We start from the raw sequence: 23,295 nt of genomic DNA, 5'->3' as shown, positions 1-23,295 counted from the left end.
CTTGGAGGTTCACACGCTAATTGGCATTACACATCAAGCCCTCAATAGGGTGCCGCACAACCAACACAAGATGAGGATCACACAAGCCACGATCAATTTACTAGAGTACCTTTTGGCTCTTCACCGGGGAAAGGTCAAGAACCCCTTACAATCACCATGATCGGAGCCGGAGACAATCACCAACCTCCGCTCAATGATCCTCGCTGCTCCAAGCCGTCTAGGTGGCGGCAACTACCAAGAGTAATAAGTGAATCCCGCAGCGAAACAAGAACATCAAGTACCTCTAAATGCAAACACTCAAGCAATGCACTTGGATTCACTCCTAATCTCATAAAGATGATGAATCTATGATGGAGATGAGTGGGAGGGCTTTGGCTAAGTTCACAAGGTTGCTATGTCAATGCAAATGGCCAAAAGAGTGAGCTTGAGCCGGCCATGGGGCTGAAATAGAGAGCCCCCCACGAATAGATCTGTTGGTTCCTCTGTTCACTGAAAATTCAGGGTGACCGGACGCGCCGGTCAGAACGACCGGACGCACCCTGCCAGTGTTCGGTCAACGGATGGCCGCCACGTCATCCCTCGCTTCAAATGTTGTGCGCCCGATCTCAACGGTTAAGTCACGATCGAACGCAGCACAGTGCCAAGACCGGACGCACCTCTGCCGAGTCCGGTCGTTTCCAGAGAGGTCCCGAGAGAGCCGAATGACGACCGGACGCGTCGGTTCGATCACGACCGGACGCAGATGGGGCAGCGTCCGGTCGAGTCCAGAGAGCTTCCAGAGCTGCTCAACTACGACCGGACGCGTCCGATCGATCACGATCGAACGCAGCATCAGTGTCCAGTTCTTCTCCTCTTCTCTATGCCGCCATGTCAGCGGGACCGGACACACTCATCACGCGTCTGGTCACGAAGTGACCCAGCGTCCGGTCGAAGACCGACGCCAGCGTCTTCACTGCTTCCACTGATCGGACGCGCCGGTCCAGTTGAGGCCAGCGTTCGGTCCACTCTGTAAAACCCTATCTTTTCTATACAGGGCGCCGGTGGCACCGTCGGACTGTCCGCACTCTACGAGCGGATACTTCGCCGGTGAAGTTTCGAACCATTGCTCCCAAGTGCTAAACACAATGTGTATCACCTTTGTGCATGTGTGTTAGCATATTTTTACAAACATTTTCAAGGGTGTTAGCACTCCACTAGATCCTAAATGCATATGCAATGAGTTAGAGCATCTAGTGGCACTTTGATAACCGTATTTCGATACGAGTTTCACCCCTCTTAATAGTACAGCTATCGAACCTAAATGCGATCACACTCGCTAAGTGTCTTGATCACCGAAATAAAATGACTTCTACCACTTATACCTTTACCTTGAGCCTTTTGTTTCTCTCTTTCTTCTTTTCAAGTCCAAGCACTTGATCATCACCATGGCATCATCATCATCATGTCATGATCTTCATTTGCTCCACCACTTGGAATGTGTTACCTATCTCATAATCACTTTGATAAACTAGGTTAGCACTTAGGGTTGCATCAATTCACCAAAACCAAACTTTCAATGTCTGTATACAACGTTATCATTGAACCTTCTTTCTTTCCGAGTGTAGTGACTGGAATTCATCTCCATCATTCATTAATGTTCCTTATTTTTTTCCTTTGATGCTGAAGCCCTATGTAGGAGCATATTGGAGTGGGTGTGCAACTTTGAATATTGTAGCTGATGTAGTGGTGTGTGTACGTACTCTCTCTGTCGCAAAATAACCGTCGCAGTTGATGTGCGTACCGTAAATTTGACTTAATTTATAGGAAATACGTGCAACATTTGTATTTTCAAATAAATTTATTAAAAAAACTAGATTCAAAGATCTTCTCAATGGTATTAATTATATACCAAAAATATTAATATGTTTTAATATATATTTAGTCAAAATTGTTTCTCGAAAAACGAAAACGACAGATATCCAGGGACAGAGAGCACTTTGAGAGTTGAGACTACATATACGGTCCACATTTTAGGTGCAAGTGTACAGCGGGGTTGGCACTATCTTCAGCTAGCTTGCACAGCAATGATCCTTTCATAGGAAGCACCGTCGCATGATTGGGGTGGTCCTCTCTCACTTACTATGAATTTAAGCTCCAGTGATCATTGTTGCTAATGATGGGCGATCAACAACTTTCCAGAAAGGATACAGGATAAAGCTAGTAGATATACTGCACCTCCGTTTCTTTTTTTCTATTAATAAAGTTTATCAGCCGGAGTAGCAACAAGGAGCGCATAAACAACTTGCTAATGTACTAGCATTTCGGCTTGATATTCAGTGTCGTGTCTACTGCCACTTTTACTCGGGTCTCATTCCGAACCTCACCCCACCCCACCCCATCCCGCACCCCATCAGGAGATGACTTATACTATTGTCAAAACATGTACTCCTTCTGTCCTAAAATACAAAGGTATTTATAACACCTTGTGTTTTTCTTTATGTTGCAACCCACTAAATAATTATTTTTAAAAAAATTGTAAACAAACTAAAAAAAATATTTTCTTGTTTACATGCGAAACCGTTTTTAAAATGTTTTTAGAGCTAGCATTAAAATTCATCATATTCATTTTTTAGGGTTGGTGTGTTTTCCTAAATTTATGGTGTGCTCAACACGGCTCCTCCGGAGGAGCCGGAGCCGGGGAGGAGCCCTGCCAAATAGGCCCTTATTTGTGGCACCGAAACACCTCTTTCAAATTCCAAATCAAATCCCTCAAAACACTCCTCCCCTAGGGCCAACCACTACTTTCTCGCATACTTTCTTGTTTTGACATATTTGTTGTTTTGGGGTTTTTAGGCTTCTTTTTTTTTTAAAAAAAAAACACACCCCCTTTTGTTTTAGAAAACCTCTCTTCAAAATCTTGTTTTATCCATATCTTGAAGTATCTCTTCAAAATCCTATTTCTTTCTTATTTTGAAAATTCCTTTTTTAATCTTATTCATTCTTATTTGGAATGCCTACTACAAAATCCTGCTTTACTTACTTTCAAATTTCTTTTTGTTCCGTTTTGTATAACTTTCTTTTCAGGTTTATCTTTTGAAAACTAGCTTGCCGGTTACCGCATACCATTCTGAGCATTCTGTTCTGAAACCTAAACCCCTTCTTAACAACTCCCGTCCCCATCTAAACACCCTAAAATCCTACCCCAGCTAAACCCCTCCTGGGTTAGAGCTTGCTGAGTACTTTATGTAGTTAACCTTAACCCTATACTATGTTGTGTTTTTAGGAACGAAGTTGTAGGGGTGTATGCAAGGATACATTAGATTGACATCGTAAAGCCCACAGAAGGGGAAGGCGCAAGCGTTCATACAAGAATAAAGATATAAAATGCACAATAGATCTGTCCTCATTCCAAAAATTTATGTTCCCATATTGTTCAGTTTTTTAAGTCCCGCTTTCTTTTTTTTGGTCCTCACCTCTTTGTAAACTTCTCTCTTCTCTTGGGTCATCTCCTCTCCCTAGTCACCGGATGCTATGCCTCTCCTTTAGTTCTCCCTAAGCTAGCGGTTATGCTCCTCCTCTATGTCGGTACCCCCTCTCCCATGCCATGCCCAAGCCCGTCCCTACTCAATCACACTGGCGTCTGCTCCCCTATGTCGACTTTTGTCTCGCTCCTCCTTGATCATGCCAGCAGTGGTGCAAAAGGGAGAAAGCAACACGTGTTCACAATTCGCAAGCGCCGATGAGACAGTCACAATTCTCCCTAAGCTAGCGACTTTCGCGAGGTCCAATGACAACTTTTTCTCTTCCTTTATTTTCTCTCTTTTCCATATAAGATACAAGTTAAATTAGGTCTCATTTGGTAGCGGTTTGGATTTTGGTGCACTGTAGCAGCAAGTTATTTTTATATCTTCTTTCAAACTGAACTAGGAGCTGATAGAGCCACCATTTTTTCTGGTTTATTGGCTCCGGTTCCTTGCGTACTCTAAATCTCTAACAAGGAGTTAGAAGTAGTTTGGAGTCGTGCTAAAGAGGGTCTTAGAAGGTTAGAGTCTTTATAGAGAGTTAGCGTGGCAGTGTTGAGGATGCTCTTACGACAAAACTAGATGTATTCATATTTGTGATCACTAATCGGAGAAAATACTAATACTTTATTAGAGTAACATTAGATCCTAAGTTTGGGAACTCACACTGATTAGCTGGTATTGTACGGTGGTATTCATATGCACGGCCGCTGGTACTGTCTCGCAGCTCGATATAAAGTGACCACTGACCAGTGAACGTGAACCACCTCGACCTCTCCATCCCACACTGGCGCAGCGCAGCAGACACACACGCATCTTCCTCAGCAGGCGCCTCTCACTCTCGGTCTCTCCCCTCCTCTCACGCCATGGCCCTGGACATGAACAGCGAGCCGTCCACTCCGACGACCCAGTCCTCCTACTTCTCGGGCTGCATGGCCTCCCCAGCGTGGCTGCCGCCGGGCGTGCGCCGGAGCCCCGCGCGCTTCCAGCTGCTCGGCCGCGGGGACGACGCCGCGGGCCGCGGCGGCGGCCGGCGCGCGTGGAGAGGGCTGCTCCGGCGGCTGGTGCGGGAGAGTAAGAGCATCTGCAGCAACGCCTGCAGGGCGCCCGTCGCGGCCACCTTCAAGTACGACGCCGACAGCTACGCCAAGAACTTCGACGACGGCCGCTGGCACCGGCCCTGCGGCGCCGCAGCCGCCGCTGGTTGCCCCTCGCCGTCGCTGCTGTCGAGCCGGCGCCCGGTTGATCAGTCCACCGGAGAGAGCTAGCTAGCTTCTAGTTGTGCTAGTAGATTCTTTCTTATCTTTTCCCGCACTTGTTGTCTGGTTAGTTGAGTTGTAGATGTTGATCTTGAAACGGTAGTTGCAACGCCGGTGTCGAGGATGATGGGTTCATCAGTCATCACCATGCCGTTGCTTCTTGGTTGCACAGAGGATTGGAGATGTCTCAAACAGAGTTCGTCTTGGAAAAACTCCTTCGTGTGAATCGTGCGTCCCACCCTCGCTCTCGATTTCGCTTGTGTTCATGACTTCTTGTGAATCGTGACGAACTGATGATCCGTGTTTTTTATCAAAAAAAAAATCAGCCCACTGTCCTAGGAAGGAGCACTGAAGCACTCATCACTGATTAGACAAGAATTAATTTGGTTAGAAGGGAATGCAGTTATGGGAGTGGCACAACGAATTGTTTAACAGGAAAGTGAGCAAAAAGCAACGCGGCGCAGATCAACCACCTGAGGAAAAAATCAAGCAGTAACCAATAAATACTATATCGCCATGATATCGATGCATCATGACTCATGAGCGAGATGATCGAAAAAGCAAAGCCTCACTGTCAGAGTGATGTCTAGTCAGCATCCAACTCGATAACTAAACCGTGTGGAATTAATCAATGGATTTGCTCTGCATCTGATGTCAGTAGCGTTAGTGCCATCATATCTGATTTCTTCAGGGCAAGCAATAGATATCTCTTGCTTTGCTTGCAAAGCGAATTAAAGCAGCCGGTCCCGGCGTAGACGAGGGCGGCCTTTTGGATCTCTGGCGCCTGTCCGGTCAAATCCGTCTTGACCTGGCATTTCCGGCATGGCATTGCTTGTGGCAAGAGCAAGAGCCATTGGTTGGTTGGTTCGTCCTGAACTTCGATGCCGTGCCATCTGAAACCGAACTACATGCGGCTGGCAGCACTGATGACACTAGCTAGCTTACCAACAGCATTACTACATCATTAGCATATAGTAATGTGGAACAGCATTACACCAAGGCCTAAATCCGTAGCAACAATAGTATCACTGTAGCACCCGTTCAGTTTAGGTATTTTTGGGGTCTCTACTAGGTGTTCAGTGCAAATGTCTGGTCGTGAGGAGCAGTACAGTGCTGAAGAATGTCAGGCCGACAGGCCGTGGCAGCGCCAGCCAGGCCAGATGATCGGGCCCTTCTGGACCGCGAGCTTTGCTGGAGCTTGGTGCAGCGTTGATTTCGCTTTGAATGGATGTCCCAAGCAATGAAACAGTACCAACACGACCTCGATGTTAGCTGCGGAGGCTTCACGTGAGGCTGTGCCTACTCGAGTTTGCTCTTCATTAATAAAATGTTATTCGCTACTCCATACAACAGTGACTCCGTGGCCCAATGGATAAGACGCTGGTCTACAGAATCAGAGATTCTGGGTTCGATCTCCAGCGGAGTCGATTCTTTCTGTCCTTTTCACCATTCCAAACTGATTTTTCTTTTCTATTTTCACCGGACTTGACTCTTTTGTTTTTTTCACCTATATCTTTATTTTTACCGTGTCAAAGTGATTTATCTTTTTTTCTTTTACCTATATCTAGTTTCTTTACCATGCCAAACTGATTTATTTATTTTACCATGGCAAACTAATTTATCTATTTCTTTTTTTTTTTCACCGGACTCGACGTACTCTTTTGTTTTTTCACCTATATCTAGATTTTTACCATGTCAAACTGATTTATCTTTTTTTTTATTTTACTTATATCAAGTTTTTTTTGCCATGCCAGACTTATTTATTTTTCCATTTTTACACCGGACTCTTTTTTCACAAATATCCAGTTTTTTGCCCTAAATAGCCTAGTTTTTTACAATGTTAAACTTTTTTTCTACCAAAAACTAATTTATATCTATACTATAAAAGAGCACAGAATTGAAAATAGCCTCTCACTTTTATATTCATATCCGTCTTAATTCTTGTACCCTAGATCTACATTAAAATTAGACCCAACACATCTAATATTTTCACTGTGATCTGACATGCGGACCTAGCCGGAAAAAACTAGTAAATATTTACGCGTGTTTCTCTCGGTCGCCTCAAGTTTTTTTTTCACCGGTAATTTTTCTACCCACCCTTTACAATTTTCCACGGATGCCGATCCAATCCCTCCATCTATCACGTTAGTTATTACTCCGGTGATAGATCGATGCCAAGTCCTGCGACCTCCTCTCCCGTCGCCTCAGCCTCCGCGTGGCCCGAAGGCTGGAGCGGCCGCGGACAAGGCAGCGGCAGTGCTGAAGGAGGAGGTGAGCAATGGTCTCTCGGCCCCTTCCATTCGCATACAGGATGGCTGTCGAGGTCCTGCTGTCGTGTCTATTGTTCTAAATGTTCTCTTGCTCTTGAGTCTTGATGATTATTATAGCCTATAGGATGTCTGCTTCAATTTTGCTAAGCTTTTGACACATAGGAACTGACTTCGTGGAGCAATCTGAGTTGAAATAAAGGTCTTTGCCACCTCGGTGCTATGATCTTAGGCTTAGCTTTCTTAAGGATTCTGTTCCTCATAGGTATGATTTGATCAGATTTGAATTTTTTGTTGACGTAATATGAGTTTGCGATTGGGCAGGCCGCAGGTGGGGAACGAGAGAAGCTTCCGGTTGACTGAAGAAGACGTGCTTCGTGCTTCTCAAGCTGTGCTTCCGATTGCAAACTCCATGATATCTACGGCACAAGTGATTTTCTCAAGCTGTGCTTCTCGACTCTCAAAGTAAGCCCCAAATTGATCTGGCAGTACCGCAAGAGTCAAGAGACATTGTTTTTCTTAATAATTTTAGGAGCCTGTGTTTGCCGGAATTTCAGGTACTGCCTGTACTTTTGTTCGGTGCTAAATATGGGGCCTTGTTACAGTGTGGAGGCTTGTAGCTGCAGGTATACAGCCTGTTCGTTTGTTGGTTTCAGCCAGGGCTTATCAATCAGCCCACAGTATTTTCCTCTTACAACAAACCAGCCGGGCTTATCAGCCCAGAAACCAACCAGCGAACAGGCCGATAATCAAATGCACAAGGTACAAAGCATCCAGTCTTGGCATGAGTGTTGTAATATAATGTTGTGTTTGCTGCAGACTGCAGGATTTTTCACCAGTTTTACAGTCCCAAAGCTATAAAGCTGTTATTCAAGTCAAATTCATAAAAGAGGTATGATTCATATTTAGTTTAGTTTTCACATGGCCATCCGAACTGATGGGCAGTCATAAGTTAGTTGTTACTCTCTATCTTACTGACACAGATTTGTTTTTTCTCCACTGCTAATACCATGACTCATTTAGACAAGAAGGTTTTATCACCATTATCGATGAACTGTACAACCATCATTGACATCTTATTTGTCTATCTGCCTAATCAATTGATGATCTTTTCCATGTAACTGAGGAAGGTCCTCTCTTTTTTTTTTTTCGAGAGAGGTAACCGATAACCCAATCCTGGTCGTGTAAAGCCATTTTTTTCAAACACTATGGGCTGAAGATATGTCTCAATGAATTTTGATTTGATACATGCATATGCATGTTTTGCTTTGGGTTGCGGGGACATTGTTTCTCTCTTTTTCCCCTTCTTTTTATACATATCACTGTTCATTCCTTCTATTCTGTATTCTTTTGGTAGTATGTCTGTGCAGCTAGAGTCGAAAGGAATGATCTGATGATGTGTCTGATTTGGACCAATTAGATTAGATGTGACATTAGGCTAAAGAATGTTTTGGCACTATGCCGATGCTTACTACTAATAGCTGTTCATTCCTTCTATTCTGTATTCTTTTGGTAGTATGTCTGTGCAGCTAGAGTTGAAAGGACTGATCTGATGATGTGTCTGATTTGGACCAATTAGATTAGATGTGACATTAGGCTAAAGAATGTTTTGGCACTATGCCAATGCTTACTACTACTTGCTGTAAATCAAGATTTGTTGCATAATGTGTTTTCGGAGAGCTCATGCATATGAGACTTTGGAAAATCCAGAGCCTTAAATTTCTACTGTTACTTCAGGAAAGACAGCAAGCATGCAAGCTTGATTAGAGATCATTAATCAAGGCCTCCCACTACACTGACCTATAGGCTCTTTTAGATACTGACAAGGTAAGATGAGTTTTCCTTGCAGACATATGGATGTTAGATTTGGGGTTTCGTGCCTGAAATTGTTAATGATAGGCTCATCCTAGCACATCACAGCACAAGGTGAAGCATAGCCGTTATCTACCTAGCTGGGATCTTACTGAAGTGAAGAAAATAGAAAATCAGTCTTATGTGGAACTTTTGTCAGAACTGGAAAAGTTCAGACAAGTTCAGAGTTAGGGTATGTTGTATGCATTAGCAAGCAATTATTTTTTTAGGTCAGTCTTATTGCCAAGTAATGTCATGATATCAGCATATATAATTGCACTGATACCAAGTACCTAGAACGTGTTAGAGCTAAGTGTCTTATATATCTATTTCTTTCATGAGCTGCGCTGGTTTGCCAGCATAGTGAAAGAAAATATGTTTCTTAACCTGCATCTGCATTTGTCCCAGGCCATTTTCCTTCTTGGGAGTCTTATAGAGAACTTTGAATTTCCTCACTTAACGCAAATTTGTTAGAGGTCGGAAGATTAACTTTCTTTGATACAATGCCATTTGCTGGTCAACCTAGATGGGATTATTCCTTAACGTAATGTATTTTTTGTTTTCTCGATTTTGTCCCATCTTTTTCTAACTTGTTGGAGCTACTGACCTTGCAGATGTAATTTTAAAAAAAAGGAAAACATGATAGACAAAATTTCTATTTGATGGTACATGTGAACCCATGGATTCAGCTAATTCAATATATAATGGATTTTCTTGTGGGTTCAATAATACGACCAGATCGATGCATACACAAGGAAATATTGGGATGAGGAAATATCCCAATGTTGCTCAAAACACCATGGTTTTATGCTCTTATTACATTGAATTCTTCCATAACCTCTTCTCTTTGAACCTAGAGATTAAGGAAAATTTTTATACTTCCTTTCCCATTTGTAATTATGAGTGATCTTGTTGATTCCATGTTGCTGTTTAGATTAATATAGATTGTCCATTATTATGTGCTTATGAACATGCCATAATATTTTTACTATTGTGTTGTTATCTGAGGTTTCACATACCAAAAAATAGTCTGAGTATTTTGTTTCTTTGTAAATGCAATTTTTATCTTATTATTAGATGTGAAAAGTCTAATAAACTTATCTATAATTTCGTTGTTATTTTTGTGTAACATAAATTTTATTTTTGTTTACAGACATGCTCGCACATGTATTATCTTATCAATTCTTTTCTATATTACATGTTGTGTTAACAAAATAAATTTGCAGATAAGGTCTCATATCCAACAATCTTAATTTTTAGTATAACTAAAGAATGTCACATGTTATTATAACGATAAACACGTCACGTGTATGTTCACCACGTAGCAGGATACAAAGGACCTTAAGACTGAATAAGAAAAACACCATACCATGAAAGTATTGTTCGACGAAGTTGCTATTGCTCTAGCTACTGCACCGTGCACAAAGCTGACAGGGGCCATTGCTCGTCAGTGAGCACCACAACCATTGAAAAGCCATCTCATACTACTCAAATGGTAAAGCCATCTCATACTACTTCAAATGGTAAATAAGTACAGTTAACGGGAACCCAACTGATATCAGAACCATGGAAATTACTACAGCATTCAGCTACACATCTCCCACAAAACTATCGTTTCCATTACTTTGGCAGGTCACTTGCGCGCTCCAGCCTTCCTCTCTTCTTTGGCTGCCAACAGTAGCAAGTGTCAGCACGTAATGTGGAAGAGCGTTATGTAAGCTCATTAATAAGCATGAAGCAAAAGTTGTTCCTGTTTATTTTGATTTAACTTGAATAAAGCACGTGTAGTGACAAAGACAAGTCGTTGGCTTAATGGAAAAGTATGTCTGTAAAATTTCAACGGCAGCAGCAACTGGCAATGCAATCTGCCAACAAGATTAAATGTTAATAGGTGAAGGGGACGTACCAGCCTTTTCCTCTTCTCGCTTCTTCGCAGCTTCTGCTCTTTGTTGACGAATCAAAGTAAGGCGCTCTACATTTGCAAAAGGATAAGCAAAATCATCAGTGTTTTGCAAGTGATCAAGCAACACTGTAAGCAAACATTTGGGAAAATGTAAAGTAGCTTATATTTACATATTAGAAGCGAGAAACTATAAAATCAAAAAAAGGAAAGGCGGATGCGACGCATATAGAACCATTCCTACTGGGGGTACAGAAAGGATCATTAGGACTTCAAAGTGCAGCAAATAGTATAACATGGCAGTTGGCAGTAAATGCATCAATGATCACCTACCGTGGTGCATTTATGCGAATAGAAATACGACCCAAGTCATCCAAAGTCCACAACTACGATATCTAATCTTAAGAACAGAACAATGTCTCACCTAAATCTTTCCTAGCCTGTTCTGTTTTTCCTTGCTCTTGACGCTTCATATGGCGCTCATGAGATTCCTGTTTTTCACGCTCCTCTCTGCAATAAGAATACTTGTAAGAACAATGAAAATAAGGTCATAAAAACTGGGTGACTTCAAGAACAAATGATCTTTTCTCCCATTTATCTTTAGGAATACTGTATATTACAAGTTAGAGATAATGATATGACAAGAGCAACTCCTGAAAAAAATCTAAAAACATTGCGATTGTCTAGTAATCTGGAGTGTGAATAGCCCACCTTTGGTGTCAGTGCTATTGGCAAATAATTTACCACTTTCTAATTCAATCATCATTATCAGCAAACAGTTTCGACAACAATATTCTTTCATGGTTTACAAACATTAGAAATATGATATTTACAAAATTGTATATGAAAACAAAGCAAACATAGCATGCAGTACAAGATGCACAATCAATTGACAGAACGACAAGTGTATAAGCCCACCTTTCACGCCTGGAGATGTCAGTTGTCTTACCAATCTGTGACATTACAAAACTAGTCAGCTTATAAAAGTATTATGACGCGAAAATGATGAAATGTTAGCAACAGAAAAATGTTATGAAAGAACTATCCTAACAGGCAAAATGTTTAACTTTTTATTTAAAGCCACTACTAGAAGTAGCAGGTTCAGTAAGTACATGGAGTAAAACGATTTTAGCATGTTTTGCTGTATAAATGCATGTGTGTAACCCTTATTCCAACTCACCATATTTGTACAGCATCATACCTTTGCTTAATATATATAGTTCATGAGTAAATTTTCTTCTTAATAAAGCATATGCATACATGTCTAACACCATCATTGTCCATAGGAAAACATTGCATTATATTTGAGTGCATAGGAAACAAAGCACTAAGTATCCCACTTACATCAATGTCCTTGACCTTTATATTCTTTGATTTCACCAGGTTTGGATTCTCAATCTCGATCAGACCTTCTGTACCTTTGTGTTTCTGAGGACGGTAACAAATGTAGATCATATGATCAAACAACAATGAAGACTTATGGAATTTGTATATTTCAAAATGATATAGTATCCTACTGGTTTCGCAAAATCTTCAGATTCTTCTTCTTCTGGTTCCCCCCTTCTATTGTAGACATCCTTTTCATCATGCTATATTTTGATTGCAGAAACAAGCCAACCACCAAAATAAGCATCAGATATCATATAATATGCGTTTTGATTAAACAAAAGGCAGGCTAGCTCATTTGTTTTAATCAGTTATGGACAGAATTAAACTACAGTAACGGATCAGAGCTTGGAACACAAGTTTCCTGTGCGAATTAAGCAAGTCATTTGTTCAATCACAAGTAAATTTTGTTGTCAATTTCAGAGTCAGAGAGAAAGAGAAGCAACAATTGTTAACTGAACATCAAAATAAATTGTTGAAAGAAAAGGGTGGAAACCTTGTTAAAGGTTTGTTAACTGAACATCAAAATAAATTGTTGAAAGAAAAGGGTGGAGACCTTGTTAAAGGTCCTAGGACGGCCTGCTGAAGTACCAGCCTCTGCATTCAATTCCACATGAATCATATGAGATGAGAGATTGTAAAAAACAAAAGGCTCAGTTCGCTAGGCTGAAATATCAAATTAAGCATAACAAACTGTTTAATGTTTGTTCCACCAAGTTACTTTGTTCAGTAAGGAGCAGCAGCTAAGTTTGGTGTGCCAAACAACAAACTGTTCAACAGTGCCACCTCAATATCATCAAAATCGATAATGTGTTGAACATCTACTGGTGGGCCACACAGAAATATCTTCCAGAAGGAAGATGGACTTATCAGAAAGCATCCATGACAGTACACAGATTATGTAAAAATGGTTAATCAAGAGGAAATTCAGTTAATAGTTGTTCATAGTCATAGTTATCCCACAGCCCCTGAGCATCTACATCCACTCTGCACAATGGATCTGAATGGAACAGTGAACATCCTACAAACTGAGCAGTAAAACCTCGATCATGGCTGTCCTTAATTTCAAGTACACTGCTACCACAACCAATCAACTACTCCCCACAAAATAAAAAAAAAAAAGGTCAACGTATGATCGACGTAGTGCAAGCATTCAAAACGCCGTAAGGGCACACAAGGCCTGATCGAACAGAACAGAGTGCAAGGGAGGAAACAACCCCCGCCCCCAATCGCCCTTCCTACATAAACACAACATTTTGACGCTATATAAGCAGCTTGTACCGCGACCACACAAGCCAACAAGCAACCAACTAATCAAGGCCACTCCGCTCCACCCCCGCCTCGCCGATTGTGCGATCGGCAATCGAGCCACAAAAGGGGCCAGTAAACTGTAAACCCTACCCTAAGCCGTCGAAAGCGCCGCCGAACTAAATTGCAAACCGAAGGGGAAGGCGAAGGCGCATTGCGTAGCTCAGCGTACGTACCGATCTCCTCGGGGCTGGAGAAGGTGCGCTGCCCCGTGGGCTTGTGCTTGAACTTGCCTTTGGCCATGGACGCGGACTGCGGCGGTGCCAAGCCCTTCCTTCGGCAGCTGCCTTGGTTCGTCGGCGTGTGGTGGCCTATTGGGTTTTCGCCGCGGGGGTTTTGGTTCGCTTTATTGCCTCTACTTGGCGATTGGCGAGGAGTTGGGAACCGAACCGACTCGGAAGCCACCGCCTGCCTTGGCCGCTACGAATCCTGCAGTCTCGCTGGTTGTCTCTGGTCGTAGTCGAGTCCGAGTTCGCGTTGTACCAGCGCGACACGTAGCTTTGACTGCTGACAATTTAATTTTGACTTTATCTTTCCCGAATACTTGGATTTGCGAATTGATGAAGTTTATCGATATTCGACGAAGTTAACAGAGACCTGTGCGCCTGTTCTTTTTCAAGTGATTAAACTGCGAATTTCTCACAATTCATCGGGGACGCGATTGGTTAACGAAGAATTTAGCTTTTGGCGGAAGTTTTCTCAAACGAACAGCCCGAATGGTTTTGGTTTCCTTGCTTTGTTGTTTTGATTTCCGCACACAGCAGTTTTTCTTTGATGAAGTGAGCTAGCCAAATTGGCTCTCCGCAACGAGTGAGGTTAGGCTCGCCTGGCTGAGCAAGGTCTGTAAGGTTAGCTTCACATTCAAACATACCCTTATACTTTCAAATTCTAAGTGTATTTCTACTATTTGCGATTATTGTATCCTTAGAGAAGGTTAAGTGAATTTCTACTATTTGCGATTATTGTATCCTTAGAGGAGGCTAAGTGTATTTCTACTATTTGCGATTATTGTGTCCCTAAAGAAAGTTAAGTGTATTTCTACTATTTGCTATTATTGTATCCCTAGAAGGAATTGTCCCATTTATGGCATATTGTATCCCTAATCCCCATATATGATTATCATGCTTGATGTACTATTGTGTAAACTCGATAACGATTCTTGAAAGGTGAGATGATCAGGTGAGTGGGGCTATTCTTCAGAAAACGGAATAGACAGGTGCGAGTCAAAGCGGGAGTTTATTCGCTTCGAGTTACAATTTCCTGCTCTGGGTGCTGCTTTGACTGGGGACTTTGGCAATGGTGTGGCGTAAGACCCAATCCAAGTTCACAGATTTCTCACATATATAAACAGCCATCTCAATTCAAAACAAAAAAAAAAGGCTCAAGAAACTTAGGACTCAAAAACCTAAGTACCTAACATACCCGAGCAGCAACTGCTACAGCAGACTCTATTTTACATTCAGATTGGCAGCTTGGACACCAGGCTATATTTTACGAAGTTAATGCAAGTATACCTCTGTATTTCAAAACTCAAATACACCGGCCAGCCAGGCCCCCGTGCAGAAACCAATCAATTAGAATTTGGAAACATGAAGGACCACGCTATTCAGCCCCATAACTTGGTTGATGATGTTAGAGTTTTTGCTCGACAAGTGCCATACAATGTATGAGCAGCTACATGATGCTGCATCTTCAAGTCCCGTCGCTTGGGTTCCAAAAGAAGCTGCTTCCTTCGGCTGAGTATCCATGTGAAAGATGAGGTCCATAGACGACGTTTTCAGAATGTGGAAGATGAGGTCCATAGCCGACGTTTTCAGAATGTGGAAGATGAGGTCCATAGACGACGTTTTCAGAATGTGGAAGGTGAGGTCCATAAACAACGTTCCCATTCAGAAATGTCATTTGGTTCACCTGCGGCGTAGTTTGATAAGCATTTGGAGCATTAACTTGACTGGGGGTGCTAACATGTGGATGAATATTTGCATTGGTATCCTTCTGGTTAGCCTTTGGCTTGCTCCTAGCAGTCCGTTTGTTTTCCACAGGACTGTCTGCAGTCAACCTGCCCATTTGCTGCTGTATTTCATTCAGTGGACTACTAGACAGTTTTGACTTGGCACTCTTTTTGGAGTCAGAGGACTTGTACTCAAGACGGTACAAGGCAAGGGCATCAGATGCGTTGATCTCATACTCGAAAAGATGCCACTCATGGCTGCTTGATGGTTGTGGGTCCATGTAATAGGACCTCTTCAGACCTGCAAAATCTTTCATTACCTGCTTCCTTGATTCATGCCACCCACGACCACTGTAATCTGGCAATGACCTTTGCTTCCGGTTGCCACTCTCAAATGCTCTTCTTGGAGTGTCAAAGAACAGCCATTCTCTAAGAGATTCGCCCTCCAGAAGAGAAAGATCAAAAAGTTCTGCGACAACAGCACAAAACAAAAGTTAGCAAAATAATTTGATACTATCAACATTAACCAGAATGCTAGCACTAATATAACAATACTTACCAGGTGCATTCCATGGCGATTTAGAAGTAGCAGCACCTTCACACACAGGAATACCAACATTCTTTCCTTGGACTTTTGCAATGAGAGCGGCAAACAGTGGCCCATCTTTCAAATCAATACCTTTTGGACGCATCACAGGTCTTGTCCCAAGAAGACCATCATCATTCAAAGCCAAACCAGCATGGTAAGGGTTGCAGTAATCTCCAGAGTCCTCTGTCCCTCCAACTGGCCTACCACAGTCCCAAAGTGCACATTTTGGCCCCAAATATTGAGAGGGTGATGGCCATATTGTTGTAAGCAAGTCTGACATGTGAACAAAGACATCTCCAGTATTTTGCTCAGAGTTATTTGCATCAGCATATGAATGAGTAGGTGGCAGATCTAATGGCAAATCAAACTGTTGATGTTCCAACTGGCCAATCCCATGCAGGTTATTGAACTGATCTTCATTAGAACCAGAAATATTTATTTTGTAATCATCATCACCACAAAGAAAATCATCAATACTAAGTTCGTGGTTTATATAGTACATCTGCAAGCAAAGTAACACAGGCTCATTAAAGCTATCAATAGAGATGGTAAAAGAAACATGATACACTACATGCACCCAAAAAAAATGGAATGGAATGAAACGGCTTGTTGTCGGCTAACCCAACCCCTGCCGGTTATTGTCCTCTGTTTTGTGTCTAGGTTCATAGTCATGTTTCAATCCTACAAGTAACATAAAGTGTACATATGCTTCTTTGTCACAAGGTACAGTTTAGAGCCCATAACAATTGAATTGAATCAGAAACTCAAAACTCTGAGACATGAGGCCTAAACTTGCGATTTTTTAAGAGTCTATCATTATTTTTTATTTACAACTAGCCTAAGTACACAATGTTATGACTTGTACTCTTCAGAAGTTTAAAAAATATAGTACTAGCACATTTTTCCACATGCATCAACATATTTGTCTAGATGCTCAAGTACAGCACTCCATTATCTGACACTGTGAGTTGAAACAAGTCATCACTTGTGAATGAAGTTAGTTTATGGTGTTGATCTATACTGTGGTCTATAATCTGCAACAAAACAGCATAACAAGATGAAAGAAAATTAGTTCGTTCTTATGCAAAATTGTAATTTGGCAATATGATACTGTATCCAGTTGACATGTTTTTTATTGTGATGATATCATCAACATAGTAATTAAAAAAGACCATCCTACACATATAGATATCCTCTACAGCGAAGAGCCTCAGTGAAGAGAATGTGTAAGTGACCAGTCACTCGAGAGTTAGACACTATCCAAAAAAAATTCACAAGCTTGGATTCTTAGAATGACTATAGCAGCATAATGTTAGTAATTCATCAGGACAAGCTCCTCCGCATTATCAATATGGAAAAAAAGTACAGTTTCCAGCTCGATAATTGAAAATGCAAATACTACCTGATCATTGAACATTGCATTAGCAGCAGCAGCCACTTCTCCACAATCTCCCTCCACTCCCTGACCTAGAGAGTGCTGCGCAGGAGCAGCGCCCCCATCCATAGCTTCACACTTCTGATCAGTATTGGCCATCCTGCTGTCCTGCCCGTGCTCGTGGCTCTGATGAGAAGGCGGCGCCTGCTGCGTCGATTGGGGCACCAGGAGCTTACTTGTGGCGTCGTCCTCCTCCTCGGGCACCACCAGCTGCAGCAGTCGCAGCGTATCCGACGGTGGATCCGAAGCCTCCCGGTTGTTCCCCTGCGAGTTCTGCGCCGCACCACAACTACCCGTTAGCACCAATCTACCGCGCACGAAAGGGGAACGGTTGGACGGCCGGAGGGCTAGGGTTCGGGGGACTTGCCTGGAGAGAGGAAGCCGGGGATGGGACGCTGAGCTCGGCACGCCACTCACGGAGCATCTGGTGGACCTGCTCCTCGAGGACGGTGGCGTCGGCGGAGCGGCTCTCCTTGCGAGCGGACTGGAGGCCGCAGAACATCTCCTGTAGGTCGTCCACGCGGACCTTGGCTCGGTCGCGGAACCGCCGGTGCCGCGTCGACGAGCGGGAACTCTTGCTCCCCGACGCGGGGTGGGCGTCACCGCCGCCCCCGGCGGCCGGATCTCCCGCCATCGCGCTGATCAAGGCGGCTCTGGTGGCGGGGCTGCGGTGGGCTGGGGACGGACGATTGACTCGATTCGCCCTTGCGACAACGGACGTTTTCTACTTTTCCCCTTCCTTTTCTTTCTTTTGTGTAAATATGTTATTAACGGAGTATTTTATTATATAACTACATATGCTTACCTATGTTTCGTTCGAGGAAATTGCGGGGAAGAAACACCACCCTTTTCTCTTGGTAAGGTATCACGTGTAAACTAACTAATCTGTACAAACTTATAAACTATCAATCAGGACCACTAAATGTTGATCCAATAAATAGGATGAGAGGTGAGATTTTTTTTTGCGCTTAAACCCCCCACCCGCTGTCCTTTTTTTTTGCGCTTAAGCCCCCTCATCTCATTCATTGGATCAGCCAGTGGTCCTGATGGATAGATTCCAAGTTTACACAGGTTGATTGGTTTGCATATGATATGTTGCCTTTTCTCTTTGCTTATTATATTATTTTCTCTTTTGATTTTAACTCCAAAAGCAAAATGCTACGCTAGTTAAAACTGAGAAATACCAATATCATATTGGTATAAGGATTTTGGTGAATTCTACACATGTGATCAGCGAGACAAAACAAGAGGACCTTGCGTAAAGAATATTGCATGGCGACACCACGCGCTGCTCGGGTTGCATCCAACCATAAGGTAGCCCTTTGTTACGTGGACCCCCATCCCATGGGCCTTTTCACTTGAGTCGCTTGTTGTTTGTGATGGCATAAGTGGACACACATACGTCCACGAGGATGATGATGTGCTCTTGTGGACTATGAAGTATTTTGTCTTCTCTATTTATTGACGGACGCTTGATTTGTTTCTGATGGGTGAGTGTAAGTGTGAAGATACGATCAGATGGATGAATGTGGACAAGTTCGTTCGCTTGCTTTGGTGGTCTGGTCGTGGATGAATTTGCGGCTACTTTATTAAACACCGTATTTATCTTTTAGTTAGTCTTCCATACTAATCCGGAGTCACTTTGGCATTGACTCATGGAATCTCTTATTCGGTTGTTTCATCTTGTCCTTCGTATGGACCCTGGGACCCTGCAGATACTGGCTAGTGCCTATTGGCTAGCTCACGACATTGTCATCATAGGGTTGCCTAGTGGCGAATTTAGGAAACCATGTTAGGAGGGGCTTCTTCTATTATCTTCCATCTCTAGTCCTTCCTATATAAACTTCCATGGGTACTAATTTGTAAGGGGGGATTAAGATGGGACTCCATGCTTTGAGTAGCGGTAGCGGAGGTTTGAGCCCACTCCGCTCTGGTGCTAGATCCGCCCTTAGGGTGGCCCATCTAAAAATGTTAAGCACCATTCGATAGCGCTCCAAAGGCAGCTCCAAGAGTCATTTCGAGTTGGCACCAACCAAACAGGACATTCGGCCATCGCTCCTCGTTGTTTCTTCCCAATTTCCGCTCTCTAGAGCTGAATGAGATTGAGGAAGCTAAAAAGGTAGCTTCATCTGGCTTTTTGTTGACGAAGGCATTGTGTGTAGTTCAATAAATTACCCACCAGGGTAAAAAAAATAATATATTATTAACACACCGGAGAAAACTAGAGAGAAACGGCCCTTTTGGTTTTCTGGTGAATATCATTTTTAATATTTAGTAGACCATATATAAATATTTGGATTTGGACCGGACCAAAGAATGGCGATCTTTTTCCCTCAAAAAAAAAAGAATGGTCATCTTTTATTTACATACACACATGCGCCTTTTTAAATGGAAAGTATATATATATATATATATACACATACACGCGTACTGTTCTGTAGCCGACCGCAGAATAAGTTATTCTGTGGCCACTTTGAGTTACGATAATTACTATACTAATTTATGAGATTATGGTAACTCCCTCGTAAGTGATTTACTATAGCATTATGGTAAGTATCATCTTGAATTATAGTAATCTATGTATCGTAAATGTGTATTGTCATTATCGTAAATCAAGAGCTGCAGAATAGCCTTACTGGGCATACGCGAGACTGGGCTGCGACTGCTACCCCTCACAATACTGGGCTCAGTTCTCCGGACCCAATCGGGCCAATCTTCACCTAGAAAACTGACCCACTCGTGAGATCCACTGGGTCCCGCCCCTATACTGGGCCTCGCCCGTTTCAACCTTAATTTTGTGTGGCTGTGATCGCTTCATCATGGCTTCATCCATCTATGCACAGGCCCAAGCAAGAGGATGCATCATGCAAGATATGCATACGCGCATGCTGCGTTGTGGATTTCAGCTGTCGCGTTGCACCGTTCCTGTGATCTCGACCTCAAACCGATCCATCAACGCACGCGCACCGCAGGTTCTTCTCCCGATCCTCGTTTATTTGGCGTGGTAAGGACGTAAGGCAGAGGTTGTGGCGAGGTCGGCGTACTTGGGTTGGGGGTTTGGGGACCGTGGCGAGCGGCGACCGCGAGTAATGATGTGGTGGCGTTGCGGCTCAGCAGCAGTCAGCGTGAGGGACGGAGGAGGTGCTGTGGCTACCGGGGTCGCAGTTGTACTCGACGCGGGCGGCGTGGTTGTTGCGTCATCGTGCACGGCGGCCGATGTCATCGGTGCAGCCGCGTGGTGTCCAGGTGATGGAGACATGTCGTCGTCGGACAATGGAGCTAAGAGCAGCTCCAGGGTGACCGTCCAACCGAGCTTCTACGTCTGTCAAGCCACGAAGGCAACTGTTCAATCCGCTGCAAGCAAACAAAGCGCTACAGTAGTAGTGTGTGGTTCGTTTCACCCGCTTTTACGTCTGTCAAGCCACGATCGAAGGCAACCATTCAATCCACTGCTAGCGAACAAACCGCTGTTGTAGCATGTGGTTTGTTTTTTCATGCTAAGTTGGACGAGCTTTATAAAAATATGAGCAATACTGATTATCTAATGGTATAAATCATGAATATTAATATTTTCTTATATATATTTGGACCGGGGCACGGAGAAAGCAAAGCGTCGTGGTTGTGCTAGGGCCGCGCCTCCCACGAGTCATGGCCTAGGCCCATGGACGTCGTCAATGTGGTCCATGGCCAAGTCCAAGCCTAGATGAGCAGATGTCCATGGCCATGGCCATGGCGTAGCAGGAGGTGCCGTCCTCCTCGCCTCTGGCACCCTCGCCGGCGTCGAAGGAGGAGGGGGACCGATTGAATCGACCCGGCGGATTTTAGTCCCCTTGTATATAGCTAGTTATATAGTAGGGTTAAGTTTACGGTGGCGCCTGTCAGATGGCCGTCGGTGCTTTTGCTGCTCCTGAACGCCGTTGGAGGATGCAGGAGTGGTAGATCTGCCGACGTCGTTGGCGAATCTACAGCTCTTCCTTCGGCGAAGGTACTCGGAGAATAAAGAAAGAGCTTGGCAGATCTGGACTTCTAAGTGATTCAGATCCTGTCGGGTTCTTCTTTTGTCCATCCCTCATCTTTGTCGGCGTTGGTCTGGCAGAGTTTCTTGGGATGTTGGTTTACCAGCTTGGGAGAATCGGGTTGGTTTTTAGATCCCACCTACTCTGGTGGTTTGCATCCCCTTCTGGGTGTCCTCTACACCGGCGTGCTGGGGTTGATGCTGTTCGTCGCTGCAATTTCATGAAAAATTGGTGAACGAATCCACTGGGGAAAAGGGAACGAGGAGTGTGCGACGGTGAGTTTTGATGGGCCTCTCACCTATGCTGGGCTGAACAAAGTGAAGGAAAAGCCCATCCCCTCGTTTCTTCCTCCATGCTGGAGCGCCACAGGTCACTCTGCTCATGCCTCGGCTGCTCGTTCGCCGCTGGGGTTTGGGATGAAGCGTAGGTCCGAGGGTATGGCGCGAGCTCGCCGGTAGCTGGGGCGGCCGCCCCACCCCGCCCCTAGGGTGGCTTCGCCCATGGACACAGCTTTATGCTAGTTTAATCAGGTTTCCTAAAAACAGGGACGCACGCACAATTGCACAAAGGCCAGACTAGACGACACGCTTTGAGTCTTTTTAGACCCCGTTCACTTCGCTGAAAAAACAAGTCGAAATATTGTTCCGGCTGATTTGTTGTGAGAGAAAAGCACTGTTCCGGCTAAAAAAATAAGCTGAAAAGTATGAATTAGAAGAGAAACGAATAAGGCATTAGTTGTATCGATATCGATATAGATATAGAAGTTAAAAGATGTGTGTATTGGAGCAGCAGTTAGCAGGTTAGCAGCCCGTTGCCAATCTGCCGTTGTACCAGGCCGCGTCGTTTCAGCCTAGGTCCGTGCGCTCTCCTCTCCCTTCCCCGAACACGCACACTGAAACGCACACAGACGTACGGGGCGTCAGGTCCACGGCCCACGGGGCAGACGTCCGCAGTCTGCCGCACTCTGCAGCAGGGCGTCTCCAGACTCCAGAAGAAGCTCAGGAGGGCACGGTTGGGACTCCGGTTTTTATTTTTTTGGCCTTTTTTTTTGAAAATTTTTCACAAATATGTCCTGAAGGTATGCTTTTAAAATCTAGATCCTTAGCTCGGCGCCATCGTCTCGACGTCAAAGGGTTTGGCGCCTAGGTCGGGGGGCCACGTCGGCATCAAAGTAGAGTCGGGGTGACATGGCAGCCAGCTCGGTGCCGTGGATCTTGGCGCCGTAGATCTTAACGCCGAGTTTGGCGTCATAAATCCTGGCACCGAGCCGGCCTTACATGTGGGTCCTTTTCCTTTCTCTCTTCCTTCCTTTCCTTTTCGTCTCTTCCTTTCTTCTCTCTCGCCCGACGCCGCTCCCGCCGCACCTCTCGGCGAGGCGAAGATGGCTGGGGAGTCGCCGGCCTAGGCCATAGGCGGCGCGTGGAGGTCACAGCATCAGCGGCCAAGGTCGACGCGTGGAGGTCGCTGCCCCGACGGTCGAGGGCGGCGTGCGAAGGTCATGGTCCCCACAGCCGATGGTGGCACGCGGAGGTCACAGCCCAGCAAGGAGGCGTCGTCGTCTTTGCAGATCTGTCTCTGCTGAGCCCTTTGCACGGTGAAAGTCCTCTCTGTGTCTTCCTCCCTGTGTCTTTTTTTCTCCACTTCTATATGCAGTAGAGTCACTTGCGACTTGTGACAAGTTAAATAAACTAGGTGCCAAATTGATCCTTGCTGCTAGAGGCCTGTGTTCTCTTAGTTTCTTCATTAGGAGTGGCAGCGGCGACATCATACATGTGTTCTCTTAGTTTCTACAATGTTATTTCTGGAATTGAGGTGTCATACATCTTCAGTTAT

General features: G+C 44.1%; 3 protein-coding genes and 1 long non-coding RNA gene across 6 annotated transcripts; 2 read left to right on the top strand and 2 right to left on the bottom strand.

Annotated features, from left to right (window-relative positions):
- Positions 1-4,281: 4,281 nt before the first annotated feature.
- Positions 4,282-4,954, top strand: LOC136509877 (uncharacterized). Its single transcript, XM_066504459.1, has one exon. The coding sequence runs from the start codon at positions 4,367-4,369 to the stop codon at positions 4,766-4,768; it is 402 nt and encodes a 133-aa protein (XP_066360556.1). The 5' UTR covers positions 4,282-4,366; the 3' UTR covers positions 4,769-4,954.
- A 1,837-nt stretch (positions 4,955-6,791) lies between these two features.
- Positions 6,792-9,983, top strand: LOC136514039 (uncharacterized). 3 transcript variants are annotated; one of them, XR_010773509.1, is made up of 4 exons: positions 6,792-7,030; positions 7,351-7,491; positions 7,584-7,918; positions 9,492-9,983. It is a non-coding gene; the product is annotated as an uncharacterized lncRNA (long non-coding RNA). The 3 variants fall into 3 exon arrangements; XR_010773508.1 differs by having other exon boundaries at positions 8,050-9,983; XR_010773507.1 differs by having other exon boundaries at positions 6,801-7,030; positions 7,584-9,983.
- Positions 9,984-10,124: 141 nt separating this feature from the next.
- LOC136513825 (uncharacterized) lies at positions 10,125-13,804 on the bottom strand. The gene is made up of 8 exons (XM_066507800.1): positions 13,648-13,804; positions 12,720-12,760; positions 12,295-12,366; positions 12,122-12,205; positions 11,696-11,730; positions 11,202-11,287; positions 10,784-10,849; positions 10,125-10,545 (listed from the first exon to the last, which is right to left on the bottom strand). Exons 1-8 carry the CDS (start codon positions 13,712-13,714, stop codon positions 10,511-10,513), a joined length of 486 nt encoding a protein of 161 aa, XP_066363897.1. The 5' UTR covers positions 13,715-13,804; the 3' UTR covers positions 10,125-10,510.
- A 969-nt stretch (positions 13,805-14,773) lies between these two features.
- On the bottom strand, positions 14,774-18,175 carry LOC136512109 (transcription factor VOZ1-like). Its single transcript, XM_066506108.1, has 4 exons — positions 17,814-18,175; positions 17,414-17,719; positions 15,982-16,513; positions 14,774-15,891 (listed from the first exon to the last, which is right to left on the bottom strand). Exons 1-4 carry the CDS (start codon positions 18,078-18,080, stop codon positions 15,164-15,166), a joined length of 1,833 nt encoding a protein of 610 aa, XP_066362205.1. The 5' UTR covers positions 18,081-18,175; the 3' UTR covers positions 14,774-15,163.
- Between the last annotated feature and the right edge of the window lie 5,120 nt (positions 18,176-23,295).

The sequence above is a fragment of the Miscanthus floridulus genome, chromosome 16, assembly GCF_019320115.1.
Source record: "Miscanthus floridulus cultivar M001 chromosome 16, ASM1932011v1, whole genome shotgun sequence".
NCBI lineage: Eukaryota > Viridiplantae > Streptophyta > Magnoliopsida > Poales > Poaceae > Miscanthus > Miscanthus floridulus.
This window is presented reverse-complemented; position numbering and strand designations above follow the sequence as displayed.